Raw genomic sequence first — 13,107 nt, forward strand, 5'->3', positions numbered from 1 at the left:
CTGACTACTCCATCTGGGTACCATGACGTAATCAGCGCGACGAGGCACATATAGCTGCTAGGCTTGTAGTCTACGGACACAGCTCACATACAAACGTAATCGTGTAAATATTTCAATGTTCAGTACTAGTTTGTTTCATTTGGACTGATTTACTGAAGCTTGGTGAAACCGTCCCTTACTCTAAACGTTCCTCAAAGAGAAACATAACATGTTACTTTCACAACTTTTGTCTGAACAGCTGTGGTGTTATCCGCCATGTTTAACTGTTTGTTAAATGAGTTAACGGCCTGAAATCCTACATTTAAAGTTAACAAACGGTTAAGAATCTGTTAAGCCAAACTGGTGTTGAACAAATGGAAAAAGTGTATTTAACAAACTGTTGAAGGTTTAACATTCGTTAAGTCTTCTAACAATACTTGGGCAAACCGGCCATTAGTGATATAATTTCTAAGGTTAATGAGCAAAATAACTCATGACACTTTATTTTACAGATCTCATACGTATGATGAGATCATGAGAGCTTGTTATCAAATAAAATCAACAATATTCAACACCATCAAGAACTGCTACAACCTTTTAAACTGAAAAGCATAGACTGAGTTTAGGAAAATTTATTTAAAGGCCGTTTGCATCAAATCAAGTAATTTGTTTATAATAGCAGAATTTTCATTCATTTCACCTCGAAATATTTGTGAAACAATGGTGACATTAATAATTTCAAGACAAAATTGTTCCGGGGCCGGGTATCGATCCTGAGACCTCTGGCTTAGCGCACCTACGCTCTACCGACCGAGCTACCCAGGAACTACACCCTACACCGTCTCAATTTTCCCCTTCATATCCACAATCTCAAATGGGCTGACAAGACGCCAGAAACCCAACTTTGAATACACACAAACTCTGTGTGACTTAAATTGTGGTTTTCTGTTAACGTACCTACAGAAACGTACTCAAAGTTGGCGTCTTGTCAGCCCACTTGAGGTGTGTGGATATGAAGGGGAAAATTGAGACGGTGTCGGGTGTAGTTCCTGGGTAGCTCAGTCGGTAGAGCGTTGGTGCGCTAAGCCAGAGGTCTCGGGATCGATACCCGGCCCCGGAAGAATTTTTCCCTTGAAATTATTGAAATCTGCTTCACAGGGAGCTACATTAGCAAACATTTAAAGGTTACCTCCCTGGGTCCAAAGAGCATTGCAACAATAAAAGCATCCTATAATTGATCCCTAAGGTCACCAATAACAATATTATTAATAGAAGAAGTGTTTCCATTTACTTCAACATACTTACTTACTTACAAATGGCTTTTAAGGAACCCGAAGGTTCATTGCCGCCCTCACATAAGCCCGCCATCGGTCCCTATCCTGTGCAAGATTAATCCAGTCTCTATCATCATATCCCACCTCCCTCAAATTCATTTTTATATTATCCTCCCATCTACGTCTTGGCCTCCCCAAATGTCTTTTTCCCTCCGGTCTCCCAACTAACACTCTATATGCATTTCTGGATTCGCCCATACGTGCTACATGCCCTGCCAATCTCAAACGTCTGGATTTAATGTTCCTAATTATGTCAGGTGAAGAATACAATGCGTGTTGTTCTGCGTTGTGTAACTTTCTCCATTCTCCTGTAACTTCATCCCGTTTAGCCCCAAATATTTTCCTAAGCACCTTATTCTCAAACACCCTTAACCTATGTTCCTCTCTCAAAGTGAGAGTCTAAGTTTCACAACCATACAGAAGAACCGGTAATATAACTGTTTTATAAATTCTAACTTTCAGATTTTTGGACAACAGACTGGATGATAAGAGCTTCTCAACCGAATAATAACACGCATTTCCCATATTTATTCTGCGTTTAATTTCCTCTCGAGTGTCATTTATATTTGTTACTGTTGCTCCAAGATATTTGAATTTTTCCACCTCTTCGAAGGATAAATCTCCAATTTTTATATTTCCATTTCGTACAATATTCTGGTCACGAGACATAATCATATACTTCGTCTTTTCGGGATTTACTTCCAAACCGATCGCTTTACTTGCTTCAAGTAAAATTTCCGTGTTTTCCCTAATCGTTTGTGTATTTTCTCCTAACACATTCACGTCACCTGCATAGACAAGAAGCTGATGTAACCCGTTCAATTCCAAACCCTGCCTGTTATCCTGAACTTTCCTAATGGCATATTCTAAAGCGAAGTTAAAAAGTAAAGGTGATAGTGCATCTCCCTGCTTTAGCCCGCAGTGAATTGGAAAAGCATCAGATAGAGACTGACCTATACGGACTCTGCTGTGTGTTTCACTGAGACACATTTTAATTAATCGAACTAGTACTGATTTATATTAATCGTACTTAAATGAGGCAATCAAGACATTTTCAATACCCAGCATACTAGTTTCTTAAGTAGGCCTATTAAATTGTGGGACATACAGACAAAAGTCTTGTAAAAATTACAATGAGTAACTACAGCTGTCCAATTTTCTTCAAAAACTTTCAGATATACGAGTATAATTCTGCACTGCTTGGGAAAAGTGGCATAAGTCAATTTCCACAAAAAAATATATATATATATATTTTATTGACAACTTACGGAACATCTGCTCACTTGGGATAAGAGACATAAGTATTTCTCCCATTAGAAAAATTCATACAGAAGAAAATCAAACCGACACAAACCGCTTGGATTTTCGAAATACGTATTCCTCATCACATAATAAATTAAAAGATTCATAATAGTCCAAAAGTTGATTTTAAATTACTAGTTCGAAAACGTTAGAAGAAAAAATCTGCGAAAATGAAATAGGTCGATAAATAATTATGCCATTCCTGTCACCCTTTTTATACGCTGGAATATCTTTTGTGACATTGAGTATGTTGAGGACACAACCTTGTACAACACAATAAATTACCAACAACGTAAGCTAAGGGATCCTGCATAGAAATTATAATAAATTTAAAAGATAATTAGGTTACTGAAACCATAATAATCCTGACTAGTACCTAGAATTTTTAAACTCGTAACTAAATTATAAATTACTTCAAAATCTACAGCCCTAAATTTAAATCTAGAAGTCACTCAAATAACACAATTTAAAATTTCTTCTGCTGCTGTATAACAAGCACTTTGAATATTTTTAAAGAGTTACTATCGTAAGAATTAAAATCGTCTCCTAAAAATGCATTATGAAATGTAATAAAACTATTAAAAGTAGCAGGTTCTAAATTTATACTGGTAGTGTTCAGTCTTCCTTACACGTTATAACTGCAGTTAAAATCCTGTGCTCATAATACGAGTATGTCTCTTTTGAATTCATAATACAAAGTCGATAATCATTCTTACTTATGTTAAATATTACCTCAGATTAATCGGTGTTTAATAATATACAGGGTGAATCAAAAGTCTGGAACCATATAAATATCTTCCATATGCTTGATTTTCGATTACTATATGTGTAAGATCAAATGCTCTACCAGTGACACATTCGATTCTAGCCCTCAGCTATCTCAAATGCCGCCATTTTGAATGCAACTTTGAAATTTTAAATGGAAAGGAGGTCATTTAGGAACTAAAAATCATGTGAAATTTTCTGAGAAAAACAATGGTGCAATCCATTTTGAGATATTTCTAATCGTTTTCAAGTTATTTAAAGATAACTGTAATAGTGACATAAACATTGGTTATTGCATCTACAGATATTTTGTAACATGGTACGATACTAGGGAGGCTTTGGAAAAGGTGTTTTTATGCAATTCTGGGAATTAACTTCTCCTGCTTTGCTGTTCGGTTAATCTGTGACAGTTTCAATGCATTGTTGTGATTATTTGAAGCTTTCCTATAACAAATTTCTTGATTTTCGTGATGACATTACCGAAAGAGGAAAGAATTGATATCATTCTTCATTCTGGTGGGTTAAGTAACAGAAATGTTGCAGCAGATTGAACGAACAGTTCCCTGGACATTGGATTGGTCGACATGGACCAGTAGAATAGCCGGTCATGTCTCCAGATTTAACACTCCTTGATTTTTTTGGGGGGGTTATATAAAGAGCTTGGTAGGATGAAGAGAAAATTGAGAATGTGAAATATTTAAAGAACCGTATCATTGAAGCCTGTTTTAAAGTCACTCCGGAAATCCTACAAAATGTTTTATCGACGTAGAGTCACTGTAATGAAAGCCAGCTGTAGCGGTTGGGGTGGCGGGGGGATCATCGTGCTAACCACGCGATACCTTCTGGCCCCTGAATATTATTATTATTATTATTATTATTATTATTATTATTAACTAAATTCTAAATACTAAGTGCATTATCACATACATAGGCTATTTAGTAATGACATAAGCCTACTACCGTTTTGCGAAAATTTTCGAACAGTGCAGATTTTCTAAATGTTGGACCCAGATGTTTCGAACCCTGAAAATTTAGTGACGAAATGGTGGGTATATAGAATTGTGTGTATGGTTAAAATTATGATGAAGTCCTACTCTTATTCATATTCCTTCTTATGTCTAGTTCCTTCATAGAGTTCCCCGCAGATGATCAATTATCAACTAGCATTGACTGTATGATATTGTCTAAAGCATAGGTACCGGTACTTAAAATATAAATAATTTTTCAGAATGTATAATTAATATTCTGCAATAAAGGTTCAATTCTAATATTGCGGCCCTAATTTAATTTTGAGTGCTATTGCCAAATACTTACCTAAATACTTCACCTTCCCTGCGATGGCTGAGTGGTCAGACTTCTGACCTGTCACGCAGGCGGGCCGGGTTAGAGTCCCGGTCAGTTCTGGGATTTTTTATTGAAAAATCCATAATGACACTTGTGGCGGACAAGGTCGCAGTTGGGGTTTTTCTCGGGTTCTCCCGTTTTCCCCATATTATATCATACCGTCACCATTTCTCCATTTCGTTATCATTCCATAGCATTCCCTGATCGCCAGCAGGCGATGCACGGAGGGGGCTGGCCTAGGGACGAGGGGAGTTGTCTGCTCGACCCCTGGGGTCGCAGCGAACCTTAGTGTAGTCAGCTGGTGTGGGTTTGGGAATGCGCCTAGCTTGAGGGTTAGCGCAATAAACCGTAACAGGTTGCAGTGCTGCGCCCTAGTGCCCTCTCCCGTAAATTCAATTCAATTCAATTCAATTCAATTCAATTCAATTCAATTCATATACTTTACCTACTACGATACTTAATAATATGTGAATTACAGAAATTCTTCTCTAAGTATTATTATTATTATTATTATTATTATTATTATTATAACTTATTTACTTACAAATGGCTTTTAAGGAACCTAGAGGTTCACTGCCGCCCTCACATAAGCCCGCCATCGGTCCCTATCCTGTGCAAGAACAATCCATTCTCTATCATCATATCCCACTTCCCTCAAATCCATTTTAATATTATCCTCCCATCTACGTCTTGGCCTCCCCAAAGGTCTTTTTCCTTCCGGTCTCCCAACTAACACTCTATATGCATTTCTGTATTCGCCCATACGTGCTACATGCCCTGCCCATCTCAAACGTCTGGATTTAATGTTCCTAATTATGTCAGGTGAAGAAGACAATGCGTGCAGTTCTGAGCTGTGTAACTTTCTCCATTCTCCTGTAACTTCATCCCTCTTAGCCCCAAATATTTTCCTAAGAACTTATTCTCAAACACCCTTAATCTCTGTTCCTCTCTCAAAGTGAGAGTCCAAGTTTCAGAATCATACAGAACAATCGATAATATAACTGTTTTATAAATTCTTTCAGATTTTTTTATTATTATTATTACTATTATTCTTTTTATTTCAGTATTTCTGGTGGTTGTGGTGGGGATTATTTGGGCGGCGCCTAAGGTGCAGCAGAACCCTGATTATGACGACGACGACGTCTTCACCCCCGTGGAGGGGAGAGAGAACTTCGACCTCTTTGATTGGCGTCTCTGCAAGGTAAGACTAACCATTAATACGACCCATTTGCCACATCCGATGCTCAAGAGTTAGCGCGCTGGTATTCCATCCAGGCGGCTTGGATTCAACCTCCGGTTGGGTCGTGGTGGAAATTGTGGCGAACAAAGCAAACGATGCACAGATTTTTTTTTCAGGGTACAGACCCAGAAACAAAATTTGGGCCCAGTATTGAGCATGCGTATGCCTCGGTGGACCCATTGGATGGCGTACTCATTCTCCCGACTGTTGTGTATGGGACACTTGAGGAACTTGGTGTGCGAGACTCCATTTGAATCGAAGAAAGAGCTCGTCGCTCGGGTGCATGCAGCTGTTGATGCTCTACAGCACATGCCTGAAGTCTTCGAACGTGTACGACACCACGACAGGCAATGACACGTCGTTGCAGAGTTTGTATTGACGCAGGAGGCCGCACTTCGAACAGTTTTTGTAAATGAGTATAAATTGAAATGCTTTTGAGGAATATGTGTCATAAGTAACGTTACAACTGTATTCTTACAGTAGGCCTACAGTTTCTGGGTTTGTCATTCAATAATCAATTAGTTTCCGACCCATGGTGATTTAACAGAAAAGTTTGTTTTGGTCTCTTGTATCATACCTAGAAGCATGAGTATTGAATTTAGATACGCACACTACATCATTATATAAGTGCACATATTACATACATAGGTATAGTAGGCCTACGTAGCGTTACGTAGATAATAAGTTACAGTACAGGTACGTTACATTGAAACATAGATTGCATTACGTACATACTGTACGCCTACGTATACATTACAATGCATTACATATCGCTCATTAATTTCCTAAGTGATATCTACAGAAACAATATGACATCATCTGGTAGGAAGAGGATGTGTGTACTAATTGCGTATGGATACGTCACACGATTCTTTGTCTTGCTTACTCTTCGCAATCAAGTAATCCGCCGCTGTCTATATTCAGAATGACAGTCGCATAGTGAATGCATAATAATTCATTCGTACAACACACGTAGGCCCTAATTATTTTTAATACCAATTAACTTATTCCCATTTACTTTTATAGACAAAGTTTAAATATATAAAATTATTGTGTATAATCTGGGTTCCTCAATATGAAATGTGCTTACAGGAACTGGCGGCCAAAGAGCCGGGCAACGTGGTGGTGTCCCCAGTCAGCGTGAAGCTGGTGCTCGCCATGCTGTACGAAGGGGCCAGGGGCAACACGGCGCAGGAGCTGGAGAAGGCTCTCCACTTGCCAACCTCGCGACTCAAATCTCGAGAAATGTTCACCCAAGTACTGAAATCACTAGAGGTCAGTTGTACATCACTAGGAGTCTATAGGAAAGTTCTTCCCCACACGACGCCTACATACGCTCTCTCCAGGTTGACAAACATACGACTATTATCTTATTAATATTACTTTAGTTTCCGTCATGCTAGGAAGCAAGTGACGCACAAGAAAAGGATCCGTGTCGTTGTCACTTCTTGAAAGAAAAGAACGGAGAGGGAAAACTCCAGGCTCACTCTATAAGACTCACACCGCAAGAACCAGGTTTACGTCGTTAGCTTCATCATTATTCACGTAATTTTATATCATCATGATTATCATCTACCTTCGAAAACAATGACTGGGTACTTTGAACAATTATTTACTCACTTCTATAAAGATTATTCTTTTAAGATATTTAATGAAGAAGCATAAGACATTGATGAATTGCCATCAGACATCGATGAATCACCATCAGGCACTGATGAACCACTTTCAGATGTTCATGAATCACCGTCAGATATTGGTGTATCACTATCAGACAATGATTTTTTAGTAGGTTATTTTACGACGCTTTATCAACATCTCTGGTTATTTAGCGTCTGAATGAGATGAAGGTGATAATGCCGGTGAAATGAGTCCGGGGTCCAGCACCAAAAGTTACCCAGCATTTGCTCATATTGGGTTGAGGGAAAACCCCGGAAAAAACCTCAACCAGGTAACTTGCCCCGACCGGGAATCGAACCCGGCCACCTAGTTTCGCGGCCAGACGCGCTGACCGTTACTCCACAGATGTGGACATCAGACATTGATGAACAAGTAACAAACATTGATGAATCACTTTCAGACACTAATGAATTACCATCAGATAGTGATGAATCGATATTAGACATTGATAAACCAGCATCAATCACTGATGAACCATTTCCAGACAATGATGAATCACCATCAGTCATTGCAAGTGACAGTATTCCCGACGAGGAATACAAGAGAAAGAAGTGCACGGTCAATCATTTTGGAAGAAGATAGATCTCCAATTTTCTGCTAGAAATCAATCTGGTATTCATTGGATCTTGAGCTGTAGATGCCAGGAATTGAGCCAGTTCGGTCCAACTTTAATATTTTAGTTCTGGGGTTTTAGTTCATGGAGGTAATCCATCGGATACGAGAACAGGAGAGTGTAGAATCTTCTTCCTACCATTTAACACAATATGTAAATAGGCATGGAATTTTACTTGTTTTCTTCATGAGTGAAGATGTAAAAGGGCATAATTTTTGCAGTAGATTAGTGTACGTGTGCTTAGAACAGAACCTCTCTTGCACTTACAAATGGCTTTAAGAAACCCGCAGGTTCATTGCTGACCTCACATAAGGCCGCCATCGGTCCCTATCCTGTGCAAGATTAATCCAGTCTCTATCATCATATCTCACCTCCCTCAAATCCATTTTAATATTATCCTCCCATCTACGTCTCGGTCTCCACAAAGGTATTTTTTCCCTCCGACCTTCCAACTAACACTTTATATGCATTTCTGGATTCGCCCATACGTATTACATGCCCTGCCCAACTCAAACGTCTGGATTTAATATTCCTAATTATGTCAGGTGAAGAATACAATGCGTCCAGTTCTGCGTTGTGTAAGTTTCTCCATTCTCCTGTAACTTCATCCCTTTTAGCCCTAAATATTTTCCTAAGAACCTTATTCTCAAACACCCTTAATCTCTGTTTCTCTCTCAAAGTGAGAGTCCAAGTTTCATAACCATACAGAACAACCAGTAATATAACTGTTTTACAAATTCTAACTTTCAGATTTTTTGACAGCAGACTAGATGACAAAAGCTTCTCAAGCGAATAATAATACGCATTTTCCATATTTATTCTACGTTTAATTTCCTCCCGAGTGTCATTTATATTTGTTACTGTTGCTCCAAGATATTTGAAGTTTGTGCATGTCTTCGAGGGATAAATCTCCAATTTTTATGTTTTCATTTCGTAGAATATTCTGGTCACGAGAAATAATCATATAGTTCGTCTTTTCGGGGTTTACTTCCAAACCTATCGCTTTACTTGCTTCAAGTAAAATTTTCGTGTTTTCCCTAATCGTTTCTAGATTTTCTCCTAACATACTCACGGAACCTCTCCTACACTCACAATAAAACCATTTGATCCATCATGTTTGCACTCTTTCGGGAGTGAGGAAAGGGGCAGATAAATTAATTCCCTAGAAATGACATTGCAGCCCCATAGGTATCACAAAGTTGGATAAGCAGTTCACTAACGGCCACTAGATATTCCGTATCACGTCCGTATACTAAAGGATCTCACAAACTCAGCATTCTCGATTGACAGAAAAACACTCCCGTGCGAGATATGTCTGCGCCTCCGATTGGCACCGATGCAGGATCGTGAGCCTTTCACAGAGAAATCAACAATCGGGCTGGTCAACTTCATCCGTTATACTGCAACTTGTTCACAACAAAAGCGATCATTTTGGTACAATCAAATAATGTTAACTGAGGAAGAATACGAATAATCTGGAGAGTATTGGTGTAGTGAAATTCTACAGATATTCCGGTTTTGTCCAGCAGAAGTACTACTACAGTCAACGCCGTCTGTCGAACGTTGGGACTTCGTTGCAGAGCTGAGTTACGAGAGGGATACGAAAAGGCTACTGTTATTATTAGAGCCAGGATGTTTAGTCATTTATAAAAGTTAAAATAGGCAGGCAAAAAAGACAAAAAACACAATAATTAAAAAAAGGCATATATTTTAGCAATAAATTTAAATTATATCAACATAATTCACATATTTACTTCGTAGGTAGATACATGTTGACATACAAAATACTTTATTTTCGTGATTAACTGTCTTTTCACAAACCTTATAATATAACAAAACTGATCCATTGGTTGAGAACACATGGGCACCAAATTCACTAACGTAAGGCTGAAGCAAACAATTGAAAACGCTCTGTCACAACTTCATTGAGAACGAGCTTAATATTTAAAATTATAAAAATGATAGTTGGTATCGTGAAGATATTACAATATACAATATTATATTTGTAACTGTGGATTGTCGATCTTTATTCATATTACACAAATAGTATTAAAGCACGATTATTTGCAGATTAAGCATCGAAAAAAAAAATACTTTTATTTACTATTGTTAGTAAAGTTAGTCATTGTTTCAAATATTTAAATTTCTTACTCATTACATTACAATTAATTATAAAATTGCAAATAAACAAGAAATATTGCTTTAAAATGAAAAAAAGGCATTTGGTGTGTTGATAAGCTTCAGGGCTTCTACCGCGTTGTCTTGGTGTTATTGGCTGACATTTCGACCGTCAGCCAATAACACCAAGACAACGCGGTAGAAGCCCTGAAGCTTATCCACACACCATGTACACCAGCCGCGGAAGCCTACGCGAACAAAAAAGGCATTTATTAGTAAGAAACACCATAAAAAGGCAAAATAAAAATTGGCCCTATTACTTTGGTTTACTCCAAACCACATTTATATCTATGCAAATAATGATTTACTTCCACCCAGTAAAAAAGGCATTTTGCCAAACATCCGGGCTCTAGTTATTACCATCCAATCTTCAAATACTGTGCCCAACATAGCAGTGTCATATCAACAGCAATGTATGCGTGAGGACCTCGAAAACACTTTCTTTCTTGTACTCACTGAGCTTTCCATCTATTCACGCGCTTGAAGTCTCGACTGCACATCTCAGATCGTGAAGCTGGAGGGCTGCCCTCGTGCTGGTCACGAAAACACAATTACCTGTACACAGGCGAAGGTGACCATGACATTGACGAGTCAACATGACCCACGTGCCATTTCTCAGTCATGATGTTGGAACCGTGTACAGGCAACAGGTCGAAAGGTCTCATGCCAGGCACTCATTAGCAACTCTGTATTCAATTTCTCACGGGAATAAGGATCATATACGACACTCGATATGATGTTCGCCAATTTATTCCAACAAGGGAATCCTATTCTCCAAAGGCTACAACAAAAAACTAGTAATACGTTTTCACAAACATTATTTTAACCAGACTACTTATAAAGATTGGCGAGTTGGTAGCTCTGTTAATAGATCAACTGACTATGGACTGCAAGGTTCCAGGTTCAATTTCGAGTGGTAAAGGATTTTTGTCCTAACCAAAACTTCCAAAATAACCCTGACGATCACTCAATTTCCTGCAAAATTGAATACCTGCCTTCCCTCGGTTAAAAGGCAGTTGAAGTGGGTGCAGACCATATCACCTCAGTCCAGTGCCGAGGTTATTAAATCATGTAGCTCGATATGCCTCCCACGCGCCTTCATGGTGTGTGAAGGGGATAGTTTTGCCTTTACTTATAACGGTTTGCATTAGGCTACATTCGGCAGTTTTGTATAGTAAAAACGTTTATGTAAAAGAAGAAAAAAAGGTTTAAAATAGAAATCATGGGGACCAGAATGAGTGTAAATAGCACAAACATAGAATTGACTTCACGATTGCCATAATTTCACCATTTCTTCATACCTTTATAATCTCCTCTATCAGGCTGTTCACTGATTCAATGGTCTGGGCAAAGTACTGCACAGTGCCATGTACTGTAGGAGATTACTTATTTAAACTCTCAAGGTGTACATTTTACGGAAGAAGTAACCATGCTGAAAAGCAAGGAAATAAAATTGTTTTCAGAGTTTATTTACATCAATGTTCATAGTAGTGACTCAAGTGGCAGCGTCTATGGCTACAAATCCAGAGAAAATGGACCCGATACCCGCCAAAGAATTACACATCTAATCCTTCCATACTGTTACGTACCTAACAGCTTAAAACAAATCATGTATGTACCTAGTACTTGCAATGATAACTGTTCATAATATCAACAGAAGATGCTTATGTGTTATGACAGAAGTTTCAATTCAGGAAGCTCATGGAATTGAGTCCCTTTTTAACAAGTAATATGACTTTGAAAACATCATAAACATACACACAAATGACAGTTACATTTATAATATGGTATATTCATTCGCTTACGTACAATAGAACGATAGGCCTATTATGGGCGAAGAAAACAAACATTTTTATTCGTCATTACTTAAATCAAGACAAAGTAGTAGTAGTTATATACAAATATCTTCATTTAATAGAGTTATTTTTTTATTGATTTAATTATTCATTAAATAATTCATTCACTAATTAATTTTTTCTTCGTTTAATAGCTTTATTAAGTCAATTTATATTTTATACATTAATTACTTGACACTATTGTTCTTTCATTTGCCAATTCTTTCATTGTTTAGATAGTTCGTTCTGTTATCCTATATAGTCCATTCATTCGGCTATTCGTCACTTCATTCGATAGTTCGTTTATTCATTAGAGAGAGAGAGTTAGATCCTTCGTTTGACAGTTTCGTTCTTTTATTCGAAAGTTCTTTCATTTGCACGATACTTAGTTCATTCAGTCAGTAGTTAGTCCATTCACTCGGTAGTTCGTCCTTTCTCTCAACAGTTAGTTCATTCAGTAGATACTTTTTTCATTAATACGGCGGTTCATTCATTTATCCGATAAGGGATTCATTCGACAATTAACTGATTTACTCGATGCTCTGATCTTTCATTCAGCAATTAGTCCATTAATTCAACAGCTCACTGATTCATTTAGTAATTCACTTTTTCACTCGACAGTTCGTTCAATTATTTGATACTTCATTAACTCATTCACCAGTTAGTCTCTTAATGTAACAGCTCACTAAATGATTCAGTAATTCATCTTTCTACTCAACAGTTCGTTCAATTATTTGATACTTCATTAACTCATTCACCAGTTAGTCTATTAATGTAACAGCTCACTAATTCATTCAGTAATTTACCTTTCCACTCTACAGTTCGTTCAATTATTTGATA

The 13,107-nt window shown here is 37.8% G+C and overlaps 1 protein-coding gene across 2 annotated transcripts in view; it reads left to right on the plus strand.

Annotated features, from left to right (window-relative positions):
• Positions 1-13,107, plus strand: part of LOC138698178 (serine protease inhibitor 2-like) — a 192,075-nt gene that overhangs the window by 118,528 nt on the left and 60,440 nt on the right. For both annotated transcript variants that reach the window (XM_069823924.1, XM_069823923.1), the window contains exons 2-3: positions 5,789-5,925; positions 7,057-7,239. In XM_069823924.1, coding sequence (XP_069680025.1) covers positions 5,789-5,925; positions 7,057-7,239 — 320 coding nt within the window. The remainder of the gene's footprint in view (positions 1-5,788; positions 5,926-7,056; positions 7,240-13,107) is intronic.

This window comes from Periplaneta americana, chromosome 4, assembly GCF_040183065.1.
Source record: "Periplaneta americana isolate PAMFEO1 chromosome 4, P.americana_PAMFEO1_priV1, whole genome shotgun sequence".
NCBI classification, from domain to species: Eukaryota; Metazoa; Arthropoda; class Insecta; order Blattodea; family Blattidae; genus Periplaneta; species Periplaneta americana.